The following is a 23733-nucleotide window of genomic DNA, read 5'->3' on the forward strand; positions in this document are numbered from 1 at the left end:
TAGACACCACTCCTGCAGCTCCCATTGGTCAATAATGGGGAACCGTGACCAGTAAAAGCTGTGGGCTCAGTGCCTGTAGATATGGGGCAGCACATGGTGCCATGGAGCCATTGTTGTACACACCAGCTGCTTTCAGGAGTGGTGTAGGGCCAGGGCAGGAGTAAGCCGCCTTAACCCCACTGCTCCACCAACTGGAAGCCATCTCAGTTAAACAGTGCCCAGACAGAGCCTGCTTCCTGAACCCCTGTTCCATCCCTGAGCCTCCTCCGGCACCCAGCCTCCTGCCCCAGACATGAGTCCCCCTGTACCCAAACTCCTTCCCAGAGCTTGCACCCTGAAGCCCCTCCTGGACCCCAATCCCCTGCCTTGGGTGAAGCCCAGAGCCCCTTCCAAACCCCTTAGCCTAAGACCAGAGCCTGCACCCCAACCCTCTACCCCAGCCTGGTGAAAGTGAATGAGGTTTGAGGAGGAAAGGGGATGGCGTGAGCAGGGTGAGGCCTCAGAGAAGGTGCGGAGCAGGGGCAGGTAGGAAGCAGGGCAAGAGTATCTGGGTTTGAGGTAGCTCTGACATTGTACTTAAATTAAAAAAGTGATTTTGTGGTTAAAAAGGTTGGAGACCCCTGGACTATGTCTACACTCGCAGCTTCTTGCGCGAGTAATATGCAAATTAGGCTAAGCGTGGAATATCGCCGAGCCTCATTTTCATACCTAATGAGCCACCATTTTTTTCAGAAGAGGCTCTTGCCTAAGAAGGAGCATCTACACTGCCCCCTCTTGTGCAAGAAAAACCTTCTTGCACAATGCCGTTTTTCTTGAAAAGTAATAGGTGTGACGGCCTGGAGTGTAGACTTATCTTCTGCCATTCGCAAGTCAAGGATCGTATATACTGACTCAATAGCATATTTTGAAAACTAGAGCCAATCAACAATTTTAAGCATCACTTTCGTTATCAGTGACCCAGAATTAGTAAAGTTTGACTACATTTATTTCAGAAGCATTTTGGCTGTAGAGCAGTGTAGCAACTAATTCTTAGAGCCCTGCAAATCCGCAGATATCCACTTTATATCTCTGTCTACAGATGGAAATGCAGCTATACAGGGCTCAGTTTTGCATCTATAGATGCGGATTAGGGATGTGAATGTTAGTCAGCTAGTTGCTTCCTCCTGCTTGCTGCCTCTATTAGAAAGAGGGAGAGAGGAGAAGAGGGGGTGCTTCAAAGGGGCAGTGCTGGGTGGAGCCTGGGGCCAACTGGGGAGTTTCAAAGCGGACGCGCCAGGTGGAGCCCGGGGTCAGCTGGGGATTCAGAGTCCCCAGCTGACCTGAGGCTCCATGCGACGCTGCCACTTTGAAATGCCATGGGGAGCACAGGGCCGCATTCTGCAGTGCTTTCACCTCCGAAGTGTAGCAACAGCCCTGAAGCTGTTGCTACGTTGCAAAGGCAGAGGTGCCCTTATCGACTATTTGAATTGCATCGACTATTCGAGTAGCCAATTAACGAAGATGTACCATCCCTAGTGTGGATGCCGATACAAAAGGGTGTATCCGCAGCACAACGGGCCGCTGGACTCTGCCACACTAGTAGGGCTCGCAACCAGCTGTTTGCGGCTGTGATGTGGGTGTGGAGTTGCGCCTCGCTCCCTGGGCCGCCGCTGGGTGTCTGTGCGTCTCCGGGGCGGGGGCGGGGGCGGAGTTGTCGCCGCTGCCGTGCCCGGCGGTGTGCGGCTGAGAGCCGGGTGTGGAGTTGCGCCTCGCTCCCTGGGCCCCGTGCCTGTGCGGCTGAGAGCCGGGTGTGGAGTTGCTCCTCGCTCCCTGGGCCCCGTGCCTGTGCGGCTGAGAGCCGGGTGTGGAGTTGCGCCTCGCTCCCTGGGCCCCGTGCCTGTGCGGCTGAGAGCCGGGTGTGGAGTTGCTCCTCGCTCCCTGGGCCCCGTGCCTGTGCGGCTGAGAGCCGGGTGTGGAGTTGCGCCTCGCTCCCTGGGCCCCGTGCCTGTGCGGCTGAGAGCCGGGTGTGGAGTTGCCGCCGCTCCCTTGGCCGCGCTCCCCGCTCGGCTCGGCTACGATGTCTCAAGATGGCGGAGGCGGCCGAGCTGAAGGTAACAGACCCCCCCGTCGGGGGGAGCAGGGGGCCGGGGGGCACCCGGGGAGCGGGGCGGGGGGGGCAGCGTTGGGGGATGGGGGAGTCGGGGAGCAGGGGAGGGGCTCGGGTGCGGGGGGGGGGGCTGGCAGCGTTGGGGGGATGGGGGCACCAGGGGGCGGGTTCTGGGCAAGGGGGCTCTGGGGTTACAGGGGGACACTGAGGCAGTGGGGCGGGGGGGGAAGTAGGGGAGCTGGGGGGACACTGAGGCAGTGGGGCGAGGGGGCAGGCAGCGGGGGGGAGTAGGGAGCTGGGGGGGACACTGAGGCAGTGGGGGGGGGAGTAGGGAGCTGGGGGGACACTGAGGCAGTGGGGCGGGGGGCAGGCAGCGGGGGGGAGTAGGGAGCTGGGGGGACACTGAGGCAGTGGGGGGGGAGTAGGGAGCTGGGGGGACACTGAGGCAGTGGGGCGGGGGGCAGGCAGCGGGGGGGAGTAGGGAGCTGGGGGGACACTGAGGCAGTGGGGCGGGGGGCAGGCAGCGGGGGGGAGTAGGGAGCTGGGGGGACACTGAGGCAGTGGGGCGGGGGGCAGGCAGCGGGGGGGAGTAGGGAGCTGGGGGGACACTGAGGCAGTGGGGCGGGGGGCAGGCAGCGGGGGGGAGTAGGGAGCTGGGGGGACACTGAGGCAGTGGGGCGGGGGGGCTGGCAGCGGGGGGGGAGTAGGGGAGCTGGGGGGCTCGGGTTGCAGGGGGACACTGAGGCTGTGGGGTGGGGGGCAGGCAGCGTTGGGGAGGAAGGTGGGAGGGGACTGGGGCTGCAGGGGGGAGGTAGGGAAACGGGAGGGGCCGAGGCAGGCGAAGGTGAGAGGAGTTGGGGGGTGCTGAGAGTTCCGAAGGGGGGGGCAGGGAGCTCTGTGGGGGAGGGGGAGCTGGCATGCTGTGGGTTTGGGGGTGCCGGGAGTGGGGGAGAGGAGGCTGCAGGGATGCTCTGGGGGAGGCTGTCATGGGGAGCTAAGGTGGGAAGAGGGGCTGGGGTAGGTGGAAATGGGGGGTAGAGGGAGAGGGTTTGGGGGAGGTGAGGGGACTGTGGTGTGGGAGCAGAGAAGCCCTGGGAGGTGGGTTCAGAGGAACCATGACAGGGGAGGGCAAGTGGTTCTTAGGAGTGTGGAGTGGGGGACCCTGGCGAGAGCCATAGTATCCAGGGGGGAACCTGTCATGTGGGAATCCGCTGAGGGTTTTTTTTTCAAGGGAGTACCAAGCAGGCGACCTGGGTCCCAAGTGGGGCCTGGCAGGGAGCAAGCAGAGGGTCTGTGGGGGATTGATGGAGGAAGGCACAGGATCATGATCTGGATTCAGAAGCTTGGGGGGAGAGTGCACACAGCCTGGAGTTCATGTGTGGGAAAGCAGGGATGTGACAAGAAAACAGAGGCGTTGTGGTATTTGGGTGGGGGTGCAGAGGACGGGGAGGTACAGTTCTGGTGTGGGGACACAAAGGGAGGGAGACTAAAAGGAGGCCTGGAGGTCCCAGGGGAGGGGAGAATGCAAGAAGGAGGCAGAGAGCTAAGAAGCAGGGGGATTCAGCCCTGAAGGGGTACAGAGAAGGGTGCATGGTCTGAGCCAAGGGAGTAATAGGGAACAAAGGGGGCCCTGCTGGGTCAGGCGGAGATGTAGAACAATGTGGAATGGAGGGGCAGGAGAGTAACACAGGTGCCACAGGGGGGGAAAGGTGCATGGCTCCAGGATGTCCCTTGCACAGAGCCATGGAGGTGTGGGAAGAGGGGGGACACGGAATTGGAGGTGGCTGCATTTGTAGCCCGGTAGTTCTGCACCAGTGCTCACAGCTGGAGGGGGTCTCATCTCCCTCCACTTTCTTTTCTCTTTCTTGTTTTTAGGAGTCAGAGTGTAACCACCTTTGCCCACCAGACTGTGGAATATGCAATTGCCCCTGGTAACTAATTCCAAAGCTGATTTGTATCCTCACTGGCGTGTAATATTTTCCCCCCACAGCCTAGATTGTAGCTTTTAGCTGGCTAACTTGGCCTCAGTGTCTTTCCCCTAACCCTGTGCTGGGAATAGCAAGAACTTAGGAGCTGGCACCTTTTTGACAGCCACAGCAGGGATATAATTCTCTGGGGCTCAGGTTCCTCTGTAATCTTTCCAGTAGTGACCCATCCTGTTCTAATATTCGTGTAGGGCCTGATCCTGCTGTTGGTAGCAAAACTCCTTATGACTTCAATAGGAGCAGGACTGAATTCCTGTCTTAATAAGCCTCAAAGTATTAAAATGTTCATGGAAAACCTGGGCCCCAAGTATTGTAATCTGAGGGAGTTGAAATTTTGCACAAAATTTTGTTTGTGAAAAAACAGTGAGTTTTAGTTGCGAAGTTCCCCAAAAATTCCGGGGGGGACGGACCATGATCAGCTAGAGTCTAATCAAAAGTTCCACATCTTCAGACTTGGAGAAATGGCATGTCTTCCCGTAGGTGTTGATCCTGCATTGATTTATACGCATGTTTAAATGCACGTGAGCAAGGCCACTGGGAATGGGCTTGCTCATGTGCAGAGTTAAGTATATGCATAAATCTGCAGGATCAGGGTCACACTTAGCAAATTGTTAGAGCATATACAGAGGGTGAGGCAGTATAGATACAGAGGGTGTGGAATTTCTCTAGAATCATCCACTGTGTAGAGAAATCGTATTCTCTTATGGTCTCCCAGGCTTCAGACTTTCCCGTGCAGCCTGGCATTATTCATGACTCCCTTCAGTTTATTTTTAAATCTGTGCGCTCTTCCGGCAACTGAATTCCTTTGTCCATCTTCCCTACCCCCCTTTTTGGATTCCTAGCTACGGGTTAGTTGAAGATTTTTACCATCTGTGTTTCATTGTAAAGAAAGAGGAGACAGCTGAAAGCGAAATGTTTGCTCCCTATGTCTGGAGTGGGCTTGGACACCTTCCTTTTATTTAAACGACTAGTGGTGACTCCTCTGGAAAGAGAAATGTTGTTCACTGTTCGGCACTTGTTCATTCAGGCTATTCAGCATGGATCCATGTGTGATGTGGCTCATTCACTTAAATAAGCCTTTGGGAGCTCTTGATTATGATCACTTGTGGCAGTAAGAGTGTCTTTCTGCTTTCGTGCTACATTGTGAGAGCAGTAATTGGAGGTGCTTCAGCTGTAGATAAGAGTCCATAATAGTGGTGAGACAGCCATCTATGAGTAAAAGATGTATTTTAAAAATAAATATGGTGCTTTTGAACCAAGCTGTACTAATTTCCCAGGACATTAATGGGCTCAGTTCTCAAGAGTTGGAGAGGAGCCACTTTTGGGGGTGGTGGGGTGTTGTTGAGTCTCCAGGAATGAGTCAGCCTTTGCTGATCTCTTAGCCCTGATCTACACTAGGGAGTTATTTTGAAATAACCCCCCTGAATTTGACATAGTAAGCAGAACGTTCACGCTACCAAGCCCATTATTTCAAAATTACTGGCTGGTTATTTTGAAATCTGTACTCCTGCTTTCCTTGGGGAAGAACGCTTAGTTCAAAATAGTTATTTCGAAATAGCATTAATGTGGATGCTCTGCTGCTGCTATTTTGAAATAACTATTCCCCAGAGTAATTTGAAGTAATTACTCCCCAGTGCTTCCTGGGCTGTAAGTCAAGGTAGCAAGTCCACAATAATGGAGTCTGTCTCAGACTAATTTTGAGGTTCCCCCTGTAGTGTGGACACACTATTTTGATTTTGTTATTTTGGGAGTTATTTTGAATTTAGTTACTTCGAAATAATTTCCTAGTGTAGACATGCCCTTAAACTATCTTGAAGGATGGCTGTCTTTGCAAGATGGTTTTATAATGCACCTCCACCTAAAACATAATCTCTTTTTGTGTGTTAAAAGGTATTTAAAAGGGACACTGTCAAAGTTTGTAGCCTTCAAATTGAAATCTTTCTGTTACATATAGAAAGTGCACTTTTCTATTTCTGAAAAGCTTTCTCAGCTCTCAGAAAAACCCAACAAGTACAGTACAATGTATATTCATTCATAAACCGTTTTCTTTTGTTTGGTAAAAAATGAAGCATCAAAGAGCATGGGTCAACTTATCAATGGTTCTAGACCAAAAGTTGACCATTTTAAAGTCTATTGAATTGAATATCTAATATGTTGTAATTGTAATTGATAAGGAGTCTGCAAACTTCGGCTTATAGGCTATTAGGGAAGCTGCTGGTGCACCTGGACTTTGTTTACCTGGAGTGTCAACAGGCCTTAGCTCCTAGTGGCTGTGATTCACCATTTCCAGCCAATGGGAGCCACAGGAAGCATCCTGGGTCAAAGGATGTGCAGGCCACCACTTCCCATGGCTCCCATTGGATAGGAACGGCAAATTAGATTGAAATAGACAAGAAGCCTGATTTGGGAATCCCCAGGAAAAAGCAATATGGATAGATCCAGTTTTTACCTCTTAAATAGGTGTATGGGGAGCAGGAGAGAGTAAGCATTAGAAATGCCACATAAGTAAGCATTTTACCATCTGTAATTTTTTGATGCTTGAAACTTAGGGGACAAGGAATTTTAGAAAATGTTGGTCCTTAGAAGTGCATACCTCTGTGGTTTTCAAATAGTACGCTTGATTGGACTCTGTTTGGCTTGCAAATCAACCCAACCGCACAATATTCTTGTTGAGGGGCGGGGGGAGCTTTCTTGCTTGTAGAATTCTAACCTTTTCCTTCTGCCCCCTAGTGTCCAAGGCAGTCACATGATAAAGCACAGAGCAAAAGGCATGTCTGTGAAATTGAAAGTCTATGCAGCGTTAAACCCTTCAATAAGATGTAACTAATTTGAGAACAATTCTACTATTGTTGAATCTGTTTTCTTTGGTTGCCTGAAGGGAACTGGATACTTGGTGGTGGTGAAACTGTCTATTCTCTTTCTCCTTTAAAAGGGATTAGGTTTCAGGTTTAACCCTGTCGAACAGATAAATGTCCAGTATCCAAACATTCTGGAAACTGCCAGCAGCTTAAAGGTAAATACATGGTTTAGTTTAATCATTGGCACATCTTCTGGATCTGCTAACAAATCAGTAATGTTCTTTTTATCATGTAGACATTCATCAGTTACGACTGGGACAGAGATCCACTAATTATTTTTATCGGCCAGCCATCAGATGGCAAGTTTTGGTGATTTACAGATTTGCAGATGAAAGGCTGTTTGTTCTTCATCCCTTATTACAACAGTATGTGTGTTTCATTAAAAAAAGCATTATAACTAAATATAAATGGGATCGATTTTTGACTGATCCTGGTTTTGAATGTGTTACTTGTGTGACTGGAGGGATTGTTTTTTATAAACAGAATCCTCCCACAGCATCCACTACCATCCTATGAGTGTTTCTTTAGGATCTTATGAGCAGCACAGTAATCTGAAAGTCCTGTTTTGCATCCGAGAGGAACAATGGCCTTGTGGCTAAATTAGTGGATTGAGATTTAGGTTCAGTTGTGGCTCCACCACTGGCTTCTTTTGTGACCTAGGACAGGTTGCTGTGCCTCCATTCCTTGCCAGTAAAATGAGGATATTTAATTTCTTCTGGTCTGTGTGTCATATCTATTTAGGCTGTAAGTCTGTATGGCACAATCCATCCCAACACAAAGGGGTCTTGCTCTGGGATAGGTCGTTTAGGTGCTGCTACAGTATATGTAAAAGAGCTAGATAAATTCATGGAGGTTAGGTCCATCAATGGCTATTAGCCAGGATGGGTAGGAATGGTGTCCCTAGCCTCTGTTTGTCAGAGGCTGGAAATGGGTGACGGGCTGGATCCCCAGATGATTACGTGTTCTGTTCACTCCCTCAGGGACACCTGGCATTGGCCACTGTCGGCAGACAGGACACTGGGCAAGATGGACCTTTGGTCTGACCCAGTGTGGACGTTCTTATGTAAATGATATACATTTCCCAGGCATATTTATAGCTGGTGCACGCAAACTGAGCATAGCTGTGTCATTGGTACAGCAAGGAGTGCCAAGCATAAGAGAGCTGAAAAAATATTTAAACCTTTCATTTTCAGAAAAGCACAAGAAATAATTAGTGTAGATAAACCAGATAATCCTTAGCACTGGTGTCCAACATAGATTTCAGACTGCTTTACACAGGTGGGTAAAGAAAACTGACAAGTGGAGGAACTGAGTGTATCGCTTCGCTGCAAATGAAAGTGTGGTTGTAGCACGGGTAGGCATATCCACACCAGCTAGTGGGGACATAGTAGCCTGGGCTAGCAACCAGAGTACAAATCTGCCGGGGGGAGCCTGAGTGAGTACTCTGATTGCTAGATCATGCTGAGGCCCGTACCGCCAGAGTACATCTGCGCTAGAGCTCTGGTGTAATTTCCAGCTCAGGGAGATGTACGTGAGGTAGGTTTGATTGAGTGTGTGCGCTAAAAAAAGTAGTGTAGCTGTGGTGGCATCGGTAGCAGGATGCGTTAGCCCCCTGAGTGCATGCCTACAGTCTGATTGGTCTCAGAAGCTACCTTGCTGTTTTTAGCAGCCTGTGTTGTGAGTGTACATCTACCGAGCAGGAAACTCTGCCTCCAGCTCCCTTGCAGATGTACCCACGCTATAATACAGGGGTGGACAAGGCTGCCTCAGAAGGGGCAGGGACTTGGGCAGAAAGGGTGGGATCAGGACACTTCTGTGCTCCCTGCCCCTCCCCCCAGAGAATCGCCAGCTGTTCTAGACAGCTGGCTGTTCCCTCTAGGCACAGGTGACCCAGGAGGAGACTTTGCGCACTCCCCTCACCTTCAGGTCAATCAGGGCCTGGAGGCAGGAGAGCATGCGAAGTCTCTCGCTCCCTGCCCTGCAAAGGGCGCGAGGCACTTAGTGAACCACCAGCTGTTCAGCTGGAAGTTCTCTCTATAGGTTGCGTGCTCCTGGCCAGGAGGGGCAGACTTTGCTCACTCCTCCATTCCCAGGCCATTCCTGGGGTGGGCTCTCTTGCCCACCCCTGCTGTCATTCTACCTTCTTGCAGTGTTAAAATATCTGGAGGCACAGAATAGCTCAGAGCGGCAGAAAGTTAATAGCAGAACTAGGGCTAGATCCTGCCTTTCCCAGGCTGGTACCTCATTCTGTGGAGCGGTGTTTCTCAACCAGTGGTACGAGTACCCTTAGGGGTACTCGAGAGAAGTCTGGGGGGTACGTCAACACAACTGAAATTGGGAGAAAACTGAATTTTTATTTATTTTTATTTTAAGTTTTACAGCATTTTATTATTTTTATACTTTTTACATCCCAAAATTTCATCGCCCGGGTACGATTAAGTTGTTTAAACAAATTTGTTGCAATGGTAGAAACAATTTTGTGTGTCTGAAAACTGTAGGTACTGGGTACTCTATAAAATAGGTTGAGAAACACTGCTGTGAACCACGCTCCCCCTGGAAACAGCATGACCAGTATCTTCCTGTGGTGAAATATCTTGGTCCAGCTGAACAAAGGAGGCTGGGGAAGAGAGGAATACCCTGCCTGGTAAATGTTCCATGTCATGAGAGTGTGCACAGGTATTAGGATCATGCAGGTCCTTAAAGCCCATAGTGAACTGGGAACCATTCTATTTGGGGGAAAAATAGAGGCAGTTTTCTTGTATTGAGGTTTAATTTTGTGTGACTACTGTTTTCATGGGAAATGGCAAATATTTTTTGTTCCATGTCTTGAACTTGAAGATGTGGTGGAACCCACTCATTGGGGTGAAATGACAAGCCTGAGCTCTTGAAAAGAAACTGAGGACAAGGCCGTGAAAGAACGTCTGTGCATTATTTTGACATACAATTTCATGTATGGCCATATCTCAGAAGTATTAATGTGGTGCTAAATGTCTTGCTAGCATAAATTGCCTAACCATGAGGCCACCCTGCTGGTCTTGGTAGCTCTTTCTGAGATCTGGGCTGAGTCTACTGGCTCTGTTGGTGAGAAGTGGTGGTGTTGTATGATGTAGAGAAGAGAGAAAGCCTTTCTTAATTTTTGGATAGCCTTTCTTAATTTTTTTTTGGTTCCAGTCTTGGTGTGGCATTGGTACTTGATGCATGCTTTTCTTTGGACTATTTCTTGTAGTTATGTTAACTCCAGACTCTTCCAGCTAATCAATCATCAGTTAAATCTGTTCCAGATGTGGTACCCCATAGGCCACCCTAAAGGCAGTCTAACGCAGGCCCATAGTTTATGTATTGAAAGCAAAGGAAGGAGTTGCAGAATTTAAAAAGAGTTGAAAACTATTCACATTATAGACCAGACCCTCATTTTCCCCAAGACTTGTTTATACCACTTTCCTAGTGTAAAGGAGCCTTAAAATGAGAATAATTTCGCCAGCCGTAAGTGTTTTACCAGAGTGATTTATATGGGACTTGGTGTACATGAGAATCTGGCCCGAAGTAGTGATGTTATTTAGCCATCCCAGAAATGACACCGTTGTGTTAGTGCAAAAGTGAAATTGCCTAGAAATGGGAGGTGGAACGAACTGGTTTATTTCCATGGTCCAAGTTGAGAAAAATGCAAAGAAGAAACAGTAGTTTAGATGTTTAGCTCGCTCACCCGTAGGTAGTCAGTCATACAGGTAAGGGGATTTGTAATTTGACAGTGTCCCTTTTAAGAGCTCTGCCACTTTTTTATCTAATGAACTTGTTGGATGGTGTGTTTGGAATTAGCAATGTCAATGTTGTTTTCTGTTTCCTTGCAGCACATGGTTATGAGCTTTAGGGTATCGGAGCTGCAGGTTCTCCTGGGTTTTGCTGGCAGGAACAAGAGTGGAAGGAAGCACGAGTTGCTCACAAAGGCATTACAGCTTCTCAAATCTGGCTGCAGCCCGGCTGTTCAGATGAAAATTAAGGAGCTGTACCGGCGAAGGTTCCCAAGGAAGATTTTAACCCCTTCAGACTTATCCATGCTCCATATTCAGACAGGGCAGCTGCCTTCTGCCACCGCACTGACGCAAGGCAGCACAGTGTGTCATTTGCCTTATGATAACAGTTCAGCAGCTTCTACAGTGCCAGCCGCTATGTTGCCTCCGGTGCCTATGCTGGGACCCAAACATGAGACAGATGTTCAGCACTTATCCCCACCCATTCATCCGGTCCATCCAGATGTCAAAATGAAGAGGCTGCCCTTCTATGATGTTTATGATGAGCTGATTAAACCCACCACACTAGGTACGTGAATAAATGAGTTTTCTAAAGCCCACCTATTGTTCTAAAGTTACTGGGTTGACAACCCTTAAAGCTGAAAGCTTCTGGCTATCCACAGACTTGGTATAGCCTGGGGAAAGAGGGCTAGTTTCCCAGGTTGCTTTGCAAGTGCGCATCAGCGTGATTTGGAGGGACTACATCTGTGGGTGAGGAAGGAAGTCCAGTCTCCATGGCTCAGCCAGTCCTGGGCTTCTCTGCTGAGACTGGCTGTCATGTTTTGTGGTAGACACCTGTGAACAAACAATCTTAGATTGTGATTTTTGGCAGGGGGGCAGGAACTATCTTTGCATTTGTTTGTACAGTGCATAGGACAGTGAGGCCTTGCTCCCTGCCTCAGTCCTTTGGCAATAACTATAATTGAAATAACCAATGGACTGATGTCTGCCAACTCGTTTTGCATAGCTACTGAAGAGCTGTCAGAAGAAAAAGCCTTTAGTTGTTCTTGTGGTTTTCTGGATTCAGACTAATGATTTAGTGAAAAGTCTGGTGTCTTCTTACTAATCCCTTCAGCCAACCAGTCTCAGCTCTTAAGTGGATAATGACCAGTATGTGCTCTCCCCCCTTTTGGCTGGCTGTATTAGAGCCAGTTTGGGAACTTTGCTGAGAAGAGACTTGAGTTTCTCTGTAATAGTCTAAATCACCCTCTTCTAGAATTACCATGCAGACTGTGACCTATATTATTTCAGCATTTGGACCATGAAACCGAGAGATGGAATACCTGGTTAATATGGGACGGAGTCTCAGAACAGAACCTTGAGAGCCAGGTTTGCTAACAGTGATGCCTTGCAAAAATGACAAAATAAAACCCAGAAAGTCTCTTATGGAGCTTTTAGAATTAGGGATGTTAGCGATTAATTGAATAGCTGTAATACTGTATCAAATATTATTGATTACATGACTATTCGATAGTCCTCGGGGGTGGGACCGGCAGGTGGTTTAAAAACCAGCTCCCTGCACAGACCGTTTCCCACCTGCTGTTTCGCGCTGCTGCCTCTGTATCAGAAGGGTGTATCCAACACACCCCTCTGATCCTGGAATGTCTGATCTTGGCCCTTCCACTGACTGCCTGGGAGACATTAGATGAGTTACATATTTGTTTCCCATAGTGTCTCCAGTGTGCTAGGCATGCATAAAGAAGATATGGTGTATGTCAGAAAAAAATCACTTCCCCTCTCTCTTATCCCTTTCCCCATTGGTAAACGGCAGGCAGGGATGGCTGTATGTCTTCACTGATATCTGTGCAGTGCTTTGAGATGCTCTGTCTGATGCTCGTTGAAGTCTGTGGAAAAATCCCCATTGACTTCATGGGGTGGTGGGTCAGGCCTGAGAAGAGCAGAATTTGATTGCCCTTTTTGAACCGGAAGGTTGTGCAAACTGTGCTGTTAACTAAGTTCATGTCTTTTTTTTTTTTTTTTTTTATAATGGAGATTGCCTATCTCCTAGAACTGGAAGAGACCTTGAAAGGTCATCGAGTCCAGTCCCCTGCCTTCACAGCAGGTCCAAGTGCCATCCCTCATGAATTTTTGCCCCAAATCCCTAAATGGCCTCCGCAAGGATGGAACTCATAACCCTGGGTTTAGCAGGCCACTGAGCTATCCCTCCCCCTTCTCTTCAGACTGTTCCTACCTGCCTTGCACCATTTGAGTGATTGTAGTTTGGACTCAGGTTGTGGGGGGGGTTCCTCACATCACTGAGTGGTTTACTGCAAGGGAGATGGGTGTGTCTGGCTTTGTTATGCCTGCTCTTGGCACAGTAAGAACGTCTCAACTTGATGAGTGAGGTTTTTTAAAGTATGTTTTCTTGACTTTGGCTCTACTATCCCTCCCAGGCAACCTGTGGTTTCCTTCAATGGGATGCTCATGTTGCAAAAGAACTCATTATTGCTCTGAGCCAAAATAATCCACTCCCCTTCCCGGATAAGCCTTTCTACTCAAATATTGATACTTGTATTCAACTTTCTGTATGACTGAGGTGGGGAGGGTCTCTCACCTTGTACACACCAGATGCTTCTTGTTTCCTTCTATTCCCCCCGCAGGCTACCTGTGTAAATCTCCCATGCTCCTCTGTTTCCTCCTCTGCAGGGACTCTCTGCAACCCCCACCCCCACTGTGATGCCAGGCGCTCTGTGAGTCCTATTGCCCCCTCTGTCACACCTTAGAGTTCATCATTCGTCCCTTCAGGTCAGGGGGTCCCTCCCCAGGTAGGGTCTCCCATTCTCCTCCATGTCCCCTCCCTCACGCCTTCTTCCCACTCTGCAAGCTGGGGCTCTGTGCTCCCTCGTTCCTTCATCATGGCAGAGGCTCGGTGTCTTTCCCATTCCTCCTCTGCCACATGCTGGAGGGTCTGCGTGCCCACATGCCCCCTCTGCATGCCACTGTCCCACATTCTCCCTGGCGCCCTGCATGCCAGGAACTCTCTGTGCCCTCCCCAACCCTCCGGTGCCAGATGTACCCTGAAGCTAGTGAGTGCGAGAGCCAGATGCAGGGGTCTCCATGTTTGTCCCCCATTTCCCTCTCTCTGGTTCTCGCCCAAATCAATAGACTTCTGCCTAGTGGTACCAAGAACATTTTAGTCTATTCTAAAACTTGGGGACTATGGCATTGCAAAGTTATCACATCAGGGCAGAGAATTTCCAGCAAGTCGAATGTAAAACCTCATTTTGATTGGCCAGTTACGAAACATGTAGGGTCATACAATTTCATGGTGCATTGCAAATAGGGATGTTAAATATCAGTTAATTGAATAGTTGATTAACTTCATCAATTCTTATCAGTTAGTCGACTATTCTATAGTCCCTGGGCAGCCTCTGTCTCTTAGTTCCGGCTCTCAGCTATGTAGCTGAGGTGGGCTGCCTGCCCGCCTGGCTCCTAATACACTTCAAATGCAGAGCTGCAGCAGGGGAGGTCCCAGACCCAATGCAAGCCAGGACTGAGCTGGGCTGGTGGCCAACCTGATAAAAAATTTACTGGCAAGGGGGGTGGAGGGGGAATGCATGTAGTCTATAGCATTAACCCATTAGCTTTTGCTTAACAGTTCATCGACTACACTTTTACATTCCTAGTTACAAATGTGAGTTAATACTGATTATTTACACAGTAGCATGGTAGTTCTTGATGCTGTAAACAAATAAGACAATGACTCTGCTCCAAAGTTCTTAAAAAAAATCAGATTTCTGAATTCTGATATCTAGCGAATAAGACTTTCACCCCAAAAATTAGTTGCTGCTTTCTTCTACACTAAAAACGTTTGCCAAGTTGCGTGTATTATTTTAATAGGGGAGTAACTGCGTTCAGTGGAAACAGCCGAACAACTTCAGCTATGTAGCAAAGAGCACTTTCATAATAAGGCCAGGCAAGGAAGAGTTGTGGAGGTGATTGGTAAGAAGAGAGGAGGGATTGTCTGAAGAAACAGGCTTTCAGGAGGGATTTGAAAGAGGGAAGAGAGAGCACTTGGTGGGTGAAGTCCCTGAAAGCATCAGACAGCGTGATAGGAAAGCATAGAACAGGAAGCACAGGACAAGTGGATTGAAAGAGTGTTAGGAGGGATGGTTTTGTGGTTAAGGCATAATTTGAAGAACTGTGTTTTGCTCTAGGGCAAATCACATTGCCTCTCTTTGCGTGTTAGAGATAATATTGACCAGGGCTTAAATTAAGCCGGCGCTGTCCAGAATGGAACTTGGGTAAATATTTTCAACTTCCTTGGAGTTTTTATAGCATGTTGGGGGCTCTGGGAAATACTCTAAGAATGTACGCCCTGATGAAGATCAATGCATACATGTTTGTGCTCAGATACTAAGGCGACGAATGTTCCAGTGACACCTACAAATAATGAATAGATGAGCAGAGAGAGAGGTGGGGTGAAACTAGCTAAGAAGGATGTGAGAAGGGTTTTAGCAAAGGGGCCGTGAGGAAGGGCTGGCTTTTGGCCGTACTGACAGAATTTAGTGAGAGACTGGAGGCAGGTCTTAAGGGTGACACTGGAATTGTCAGAAGCGCTAGTGAGGTGGTGAGTGGTACGAAAAAAGTAGTCGGAATGCAGCTTTTGCCAGGACAATGGCTGTTCAGGCAGTCAGCACTGCTACCCCGAAGACCCAAGTGTGCCTCATACGGCGCAGCAGCACAGGCCTGGAGATCTTGTTGAGATGGGGAATAGGCGCCATGAAGTCAAGGCAGAAGAACTCATTTGTCCATTCCTCTTGCCATTCAAGGTGTCGACTGTGACACCCTTGCGATAACACATGCCTGCAAATTGGTCTGGTGGAGCTGGAGAGCTGCTGTTGCATAACAAAGTTTAGCCCCTCTGTCTTATATGATGGCTGTGAGCTGAGCATGTTGGCTAGAAAAGGCGTGATAGGGAGACGATGGGGCAAAATTCATGGGCCTCAGCCTGAGTCCTGCTAGTACCATGTTCAGCGTTTGTTCTGTTGACTTGAGCTGGAGCAGGGTTGTGATCTTATTTGAGGACTGAGGGAGTGAAAGGCTAAGGTAGGAAATTTTAAGACAAGGTTGGAAACCTCCACAAAGCGTGTATTTGTGTTGGAGTCCGGCACAAGTTCTGGCAGGGCATCTGCTGAGGAACGTATCTGTACGCCAGACCTCACATTCTTCGCATTTTTGACTTCAGGAAGTTAGTGATGAGAAGCAAACCCCTCGCCCCACTGTGGAATTCACGCTCACAGTTATCGCGTGGGATTAATTGTATTCTTGGGGAGGCTAGCATGAGAGCGTTTTGGTGGCCAGAGCCCTTTATTGGCACATGTTGCACCACACGACAGACATCTGCCACAATTCAGTACTGCAGTTCGACACCGCTCTCTTCATCTGAAGAAGTGGGTTTTGCCCACAAAGGTCATTAGACTATCTTTGTTTTTTGTTAGTCTCTATGGGTATGTCTACACTACCCCACTAGTTCGAACTAGCGGGGTAATGTATGCATACCGAACTTGCTAATGAAGCCCGGGATTTGAATTTCCCGGGCTTCATTAGCATAAAGCCGGCGCCGCCATTTTTAAAAGCCAGCTAGTGCGAACCCCGTGTAGTTCGAACTAGCGGGGTAGTGTAGACATACCCTGAGGGTGTGTCTAGACTACAGGGTTTTGTGGACAAAAGTCCACTTTTGTTGACAAAACCATACCTGCGTTTACACTACTGCTGAGTTCTGTCGACATAACGTTGACAGAACTCAGCAGTTTAGTCGATGGCGGTAAACCTCATTCTACGAGGAATAACACCTTTTGACGACAGAGTTCTGTCGACAAAAGACTTTATTGCATCTACACTGTCCTTTGCATCTACACTCTCATATCGACAAAGCGGCTTGCTTGGTCGACAGAACTGTATGTAATCCAGTCGCTCTTCGTCAACAGAGGTTTTGTTGACCGTATCTGTCGACAAAGCCTCTGTTGACAGAACTCTGTAGTCTAGACGTACCCTAAGGTGCTACAGGACCACTCATTGTTTTTTATAGGGTTACCATATTTGAAATTTGAAAAAAGAGGACACCCCAAGAGGGAGTGTGTCTGTATCAGTAGCTACCAACTCATGTTGTGTTATACCCTCAGGGGTGTCCTCTTTTTTTCAAAGTTCAAATATGATAAACCTGTTTACGTTTTTTTTAATTTATGCAGTACTTCTCATCCCTAGTGTGATACCAGAGATCTTTACAAATCTTCTGATATCGGGAGGCCCAATGACGCCACCTCTTGGTTGGAATAAACATAGTCTGGCTTGCAAAGCCCTACCTGGTAGATGTGCATGGCTTAGACTTGTCCTAATCTAGGGGGATGCTGTGCCTCTGGTATGACTCTATTGGAATTGTGGTTGCTCTTGGGATAGGTATAGGCCCTAGAGCAATGTCAGCAGAGCGTGTTGTTTGAAATGCCGACAAGATCTGCTGTCTTGAAAGTTACTTTGGTTTGTTTTTCTGCTCTGGGTTTATTTTAGAAGCATAAAGTTTGTATTATTGGGCAGGGGGGTCTGCTACACTGAAGGCATCTTTTATGAAAGGCAAATTCATCACTAGGGTAGATGAAATGAAAAGATCTTCACTAGCTCAGAAGAGATACCTCCTCTTGGAGTCAGTAGAATTTAATTCTAAAGAGGATCACATTGATCTGTAAAATTTGCCTCCATGTCAGTAACTGCTGCCTAGAGTATTTGATTGATTCACACTAGGGATATGAACAGGTAATGGGTTAACTGGTTACCTGGCACCAGCCCCCCACCCACGGCCCACTGCAAGTAGAGGGCTGCTCCAGCCTCATGGAGATCAGGAGCCAGAGTTGACCACCCTGTGGTTGGGGCGGCCAGCTCCCCTGCAGAGGACCCACTGAATTGGTTAAAGGTTAACTGAATAACTGGGATTTTACATCCCTAATTCGCACCCTAACTAAGTTTCTCCTTGTGTTTTGTTTCTTGAAGTGCCCAGCTGTTTTTCTATTTTAGGTTTATTTAGGGCCTTGATCGTACCTCCCACCAGGGGAAGATAAGGGCAAGGCCTATTTCTCATTAAGCAAGTTTGTTCTTACTAGAATCATAGTAATGACTGGAAGTGCCATGCACCTTGTCCATTTCTGCTTAGTCAGGAAGTTATGTGGTGAAAATATTACGTCAGGGGACTGGGAGGCCAGGGCACCTGGGTTCTCCTTTCAGCTCTGCCACTGATTGACTATGTAAACTGCTTTGCCTCAGTGCCTCAGTTTCCTCATTTGTAAAATGCCGGTGACGGTACTGTGCTACCTTGCATAAGTGATGCGAGGCTTGGCTGGTGTTTGTGATGTTCTTTGAGAGCTGCTGGCTGGAAGGCATGTTAGAAATACAAGGAGTTAAGAATAATTTGTGAGGTCTGAACTACAGGCCCTGCTTGTGCACAGCTACCATTGAAATCCATGGAGGTTATGATTAGGGATGGCTCTGTATTTGTACCACACTTTATATGCTCTTCCCTGATCCTAGGTCAGTGTAAGCGTGGAAAGGAAGAGAGTGTTTCTTAGAATACCTTGTTGATAGCCAACCATCCTTCCTAGAGCGGAGAGAGCTCAGCCTCGTGTTCATGCTAATGTTTATGTCCTTCTTTTGTCTTCTCCCACAGCATCAACGAACAGCCAGCGGTTTGAAGAGGCGCACTTCACCTTTGCGCTAACGCCTCAGCAAGTTCAACAGATTCTCACCTCTAGGTAAGTGAACAGCTGGCTGTTCAGGATCCATCTGCCTGACGTGCAGTGCATGGGGCGTTTGTGCAGACTTTTCGCTGGGTCACCAGTAGCACTGCCAGGGCAGAGTAGGAAGGAGATGTTTGGGAGAGGTTGTGGCTGAGACTAAGACAGACAAGGAGGTCAGGTGTCATGGGGATGGCAGCTTTTTGTCCCGGAGCACTTGCCCTGCAATAACTGGGAGTAAAGTCCCTGGTGAGATCCACAACCAGTATAAATTGCATCGCTGCCTTGAACTCAGTGGTGCTATCCCATTTACAGAAGCTGAGGAGCCGTCATTCTAATGGATTGATTTTTGTGTACGTGTCAGAGTTAATGTAGCAACCGCATCAAAATATATAAAACTGATCTTAGGATTTTCAGATCATATTTCCATTGCTGGTGCTTTAGCTGGCTTGCTTTATCCCTTTTAGCATATGAAACAGCTTCTTCGCCAGCAGGGGAATGGATTGGATGATCTAATAAGTCTCTTCTGATTTATTTACTTCGTCTTCTTCTTTCCTTACCACGTCCATTCCCTCTTTTCCATTCAGTAATATTTTGCTCCATGCCCTTGTTTATGGGATTTTGGCTCCTAAAGAGAACAGTGACCAAAAGCCAGAAGGCAGCTTTTTATATTTCACAGGCACCTGTTTTACTAGTACCAGAGGTACTATTATTAATATTAATAAGTACATTATTATATGATGGCTAATGAGATGTTTATAAGGATTGTGCCTAGCAAGCAACGCCAGCCATGTAAGAGATCTTATTCTGTTGCAGAGATATCTTACCAGGTGCCAAATGTGACTACACAGTACAGGTGCAATTAAGGTAAGAGAGAGAACATTTGTACATCCTCTTGATCTGAAAAGTGACTGAACAAAACCCTTTCCTTTGAGCTGCTGTTTTGGCTATAACATCATAAGTTTGGCGGATCGGGCCATAGCATTCAGCAGTTTGGATTTGCATATCTGAGAGCTCGAAGAATTCTGAAACTTGAGTTGCTGTACTGAGATGAAAATCTTTGGGCTCAGACACTAAACCCAAGCAGAATCATTGTGTGAATCCAGGAGACTGAGTGCATGCCATTTCTGCTTTTCCACCTTAATATTCCGTGCTGCTATCAGCTCACTACATTGTCCCAGACTGCCATGGGAGTTTTGCCTGATGAAGATCAAATCCTGCTGTTTATAACCGCTTTCACGCAGCTAGACTTGATCCGCTCATTTTTCTGATTTCCTTTTTAAACACTTGAATTTTTTTTCTTGCTCTTAAAGGTGCAGCAGGAAGCCAAACGTAGCTTATCTCAAAACTTGCAATATTCCATTCACACATCCTGCGTACTATTTCCAAGTGCCTATTATTGTAAGGAATAAATATCCAAAAGTGCTTCACAAGCCATGTCTTCACCCAGCTCTATGGTGTTGACCCTGTATTAACAAGCCTATGAGCCATGTCCCTCTGAGAGGTTCTTCAGGGTGTGTCTAGACTACAGGGTTTTGTCGACAAAAGTGGACTTTTGTCGACAAAACTAAACCTGCGTCTACACTACCGCTGAGTTCTGTCGACATAACGTCGACAGAACTCAGCAGTTTTGTCGACGTTGGTAAACCTCATTTTACAAGAAATAACGCCTTCTGTTGACAGAGTTCTGTTGACAGAAGGCGTTATTGCATCTAAACTGTCCTTTGCGTCTACACTACCATGTCGACAAAGCATCTTGCTTTGTCGACAGAACTGGATGTAGTGTAGACGCTCTTTGTCGACAGAAGCTTTGTCGACAGTATCTGTCGACAAAAGCCTGTAGTCTAGACGTACCCTCAGTCTCCTTTTTCCTGCTCTGTTTGGTCCATTCTTGTGTATGAACAGTATGGTGAAACATACGGGCATCTTGCTCCTTGAAATGGGTTAGAGGGAGAGACTCTTGTAAGTTTCACCTGTATAACCAGGACAATCATTGTATGTTGGTGGATAGAAACCTCACATGCCCTTAACTCATCAGAGCTGGATGTTAGGGGTTTTTTTGTTTTTGTTTTGCTTACTAGCCTCAACCAGCACCCCTCTTCATATTTTTCTGGAGGTTCAATATCATTCATTAGCGTTGAGAAAGAAGCCTTTGCATAACTTCAGTGGTGTTTGAATGCTTCCCTTTTGCCACAGAGAGAACTATCGTCTCTAGCTGGCGAACTTAAATGTGGGAATTAGAAACAAGAATTGTGTCAAGCAGCCCCATCTGGCTCCAACTGTTTGAGACATACCCCTGCATGAAAACTTCCCATGTCTCAGTGCAAGAGAGAGAGAAGGCTAGCCTTTATTTTATCCTTCTCTTTGGCTGGCCTGCAGTGACTGCAGTGGGAGAGGTAAAAAAAACAATAGGCACAGATTCTGGCATGGTGGTGGTGAGGATCTGCATCCGTGTGACATGCCAGGGCTTGTGCTAACATAAAGCAGACCTAAGTCATATTTGACTCAAGGCGGTGAGGCACGACTCGGGTTTCAGTGTGGGGTGTGGTCTCTCTCTGGCAGTGCGGTTTAATTTGAAACACATGATCATCTGATTCAGTGGGATTAGAATTTGAATGAGATCCCATTCTGAGTCTCTGGTGCTGACATCTTTATGCCTGTTGAAGACAATTGTAAGATATTAAATGGCGGCAGATGAGCACTGAAACAATGGAAGGGCTGGTCTACACTGGGAACTTACATCAGCATATGTCTCTCTCGACAGTGTGAAAAATCCACACCCCTGAGAGTTAATAGTTTTGCTGACCTAACCTCCAATTTAGTCGTGGATTTCTAGATCAGTGGAAGACTTTTGTCAACTTAGCCACCTCTTCTCTGGAAGGTGGATTACTCATACTGACAGGAGAGCCCCTCCTGCTGGTGTAGATCATGTCTACACGGAAGCACTACAGTGGCGTCTATACCCCCCTAAGTAGTAACTAATCTCTCCTTCTGCTGCAAGATTTACATTCAGATCAATGTAATTCCATTTCAGTTCCTCAGGGAGTTATCAGTTATTTTTAAATGACTACATTTCTTGAAGCTCCTTTCACCCAGAAGTACTGTGTAATTTATAGCTGCTGCATCATTGAAGAGTGCTCCTTTGTGGGATGGAGGGCAGCAGCCATATGGTAATTAGTATGCTTCTAATTAGTATGCTTCATGACAGCTGGTTGTGTGGGAATTTTATCTGGGGGAACAGGGCAAATTCAACTTTCACTCTTACTAAAGTAGTGGACGGCCATCCGTTTTTAAGGCCTCATCCAAAATATCCCCACATGGGAAACTGAATCAAGCTCAGTTTATCTGCCATGCAAAGCTGGCAAGCTTGAGACAGCATGGCTTGACTTTGAACTTGTGGTTCTGGAGAGTTTTTTTTCTGATCAGGTTGGTGATTGCCCCCACCTTGGACATGCATAGTGCACGCTAGTGTAAAGCTGACCGACCTGGGTCATCAGCAGGTGGGATTGAACTTGGGACCTTAGGAGCCAAAAGCCATGAGCCTCTATGGCATGAGCTAAAAGCCAGCTGGCCCTTAGCTAGGCCTGTGGAGCAGACTTCACTTTCCTTCCTCCGTGGTCGCAGTGCCTCTGGGTTACACTAGTGATTGCACCAGTCGATTTTCTGTGTATATTTGTTGTGCCCATGACTTTTGTGCCCTCACATGTGTTCCAGACGTTGGTACGTTTGGCTCGAAAAATGTCTCTACAAAGACAAGCTTCAGTTGCCATTGTGTGTGACTGTCACCGCCACTCATTTGCCAGTTTCTTCCTCCTGCTTCTTAGGTTTTGCTTGTGTGAAACCAGCTGTCCCCAAGAAGATTATTTCCCTCCTAACTTATTCGTCAAGGTCAATGGAAAACTCTGCCCTCTGCCTGTGAGTAAACCTTGTTTCTTGATTATATATAGTGGACCAAATTCCGCTGTCAAGTATGCAACCACAATTTCTGTTAAGCTTTGTGGGAGTTATGCATAGAAGAGACTCAAAGTTGGCTCTAAGAACTGAATGGTGCCATTAGAATATCATCCTGATCTTATGCTACATGCTGGCAAACTGGTTTGGAAGGAGTGATTTACCCAAACCTTTACCTATTCCTCTATTGAACTCTAAGGTACCGGGTTATAACTTGTGAAGGGAGAAGAGCCCAGACTAGCATAAGAGAAGCTGACCCTGCAATATTTCAAACAGACTCAAAATGAGAATTAATAGAAATCTCACTTGAGATCCTGTACTGCTTGTGAGATTCTGGCCTGGTTCAGTAGATCCATGTGCATACGATTAACTCCGGGGTCAAGATTTTCAGCGGAGGGGAGTGGGCTCCCATCTTCAGGTACCTTGCGTGGGTCTGATTTCAGAAAGCGCAGAACCTCTTGTTTTCTGGAAATCAGGCTGCTGTAAGAAGTATCAGGTTTCTCCCATAGAACCTTTGGATGTTTTTCTGAGCTGAGCCTAAGGTTAGTCGGTCATCACCTTAATATCCCAGTTTGTTGACCTCCTTTAGAATTATGGTTTGGAAGTGGCCTCTCCATAATTTAGGTTGAGTTCTTATATTCTGGGTTGGGGAAAATCGTTTGGCCTGGAAGTTGCCAGATTCTCCCTGCTGCAGTGCTGAATGTTCAGGGTTGAAACCCCTCATGAAGATGCAGACTAGGAGGGTTGTTACAGTTTCTGGTAATGGAATTTGATTTTATTTTTTTCCTCTTTTAAAACAAAAAGGCCCAAAAGCTAGGACATCGCACACAAAGCTCTGTTAAAAGATGATTATTTGGGTTTCAAAATAAAGCATTTGAAAGGAATGAAATGCTGCCTTGACAGTCGCCTGCACAACCTGAGTTATATCCCATACATGATTGGCACTATGGTGGTGGTTTTACTTGTCCCTCTAATGCTCTGTTCCCAAGTCCGCTCGTGTCCTGATGAGAGGTAGAGACCTAGAAAGAGCAATTTTTTCTGCATGTTTTAAGGCTTTCAATGCTTAACAAATTGGTACTGAGACAAGTAACCCATGGATCTTCCTGAGGCAGACATTGACTGGGAAACGTTGCCACAGGCTTTTTGAAGACCCTGTCTTAGAACACAATGAGACACGGGGATAGTGTGTGTAGTCCGAATTGCACCCTCAGCTTCCTCTGCCAAAACAAGAAATCCCTCTCTTTTGTCCAAAACAAATAACCTTGAAGAAAGCTGCAACCAGAACTGTTTGCTTAAAAGCAAAGACTTTGTGCACGTCGGTATTGGGGGAGGGCTTGGAGTTGG

The 23733-nt window shown here is 47.4% G+C and overlaps 2 protein-coding genes across 7 annotated transcripts in view; one reads left to right on the top strand and one right to left on the bottom strand.

Annotated features, from left to right (window-relative positions):
• The window catches only part of PIAS3 (protein inhibitor of activated STAT 3), a 45000-nt gene that overhangs the window by 4701 nt on the left and 16566 nt on the right, over positions 1-23733 (top strand). Inside the window, exons 1-7 of one of the 5 annotated variants that reach the window (XM_075908368.1) lie at positions 1915-2090; positions 3962-4017; positions 7004-7084; positions 10778-11246; positions 18372-18456; positions 19255-19305; positions 22263-22353. In XM_075908368.1, coding sequence (XP_075764483.1) covers positions 4003-4017; positions 7004-7084; positions 10778-11246; positions 18372-18456; positions 19255-19305; positions 22263-22353 — 792 coding nt within the window. In that variant the 5' untranslated portion in view covers positions 1915-2090; positions 3962-4002. Of the gene's footprint in view, positions 1-1914; positions 2091-3961; positions 4018-7003; positions 7085-10777; positions 11247-18371; positions 18457-19254; positions 19306-22262; positions 22354-23733 lie in introns of those variants that run through there. The other 4 variants (XM_075908366.1, XM_075908369.1, XM_075908367.1 and 1 more) reach the window with 4 other exon arrangements.
• The window catches only part of NUDT17 (nudix hydrolase 17), a 36204-nt gene continuing 23715 nt past the window's right edge, over positions 11245-23733 (bottom strand). For both annotated transcript variants that reach the window (XM_075908378.1, XM_075908381.1), the window contains exon 9: positions 11245-11512. In XM_075908378.1, the coding sequence (XP_075764493.1) occupies positions 11493-11512 (20 nt within the window). In that variant the 3' untranslated portion in view covers positions 11245-11492. The remainder of the gene's footprint in view (positions 11513-23733) is intronic.

This window comes from Pelodiscus sinensis, chromosome 24 (assembly GCF_049634645.1).
Source record: "Pelodiscus sinensis isolate JC-2024 chromosome 24, ASM4963464v1, whole genome shotgun sequence".
In the NCBI taxonomy this organism is placed as follows: domain Eukaryota; kingdom Metazoa; phylum Chordata; order Testudines; family Trionychidae; genus Pelodiscus; species Pelodiscus sinensis.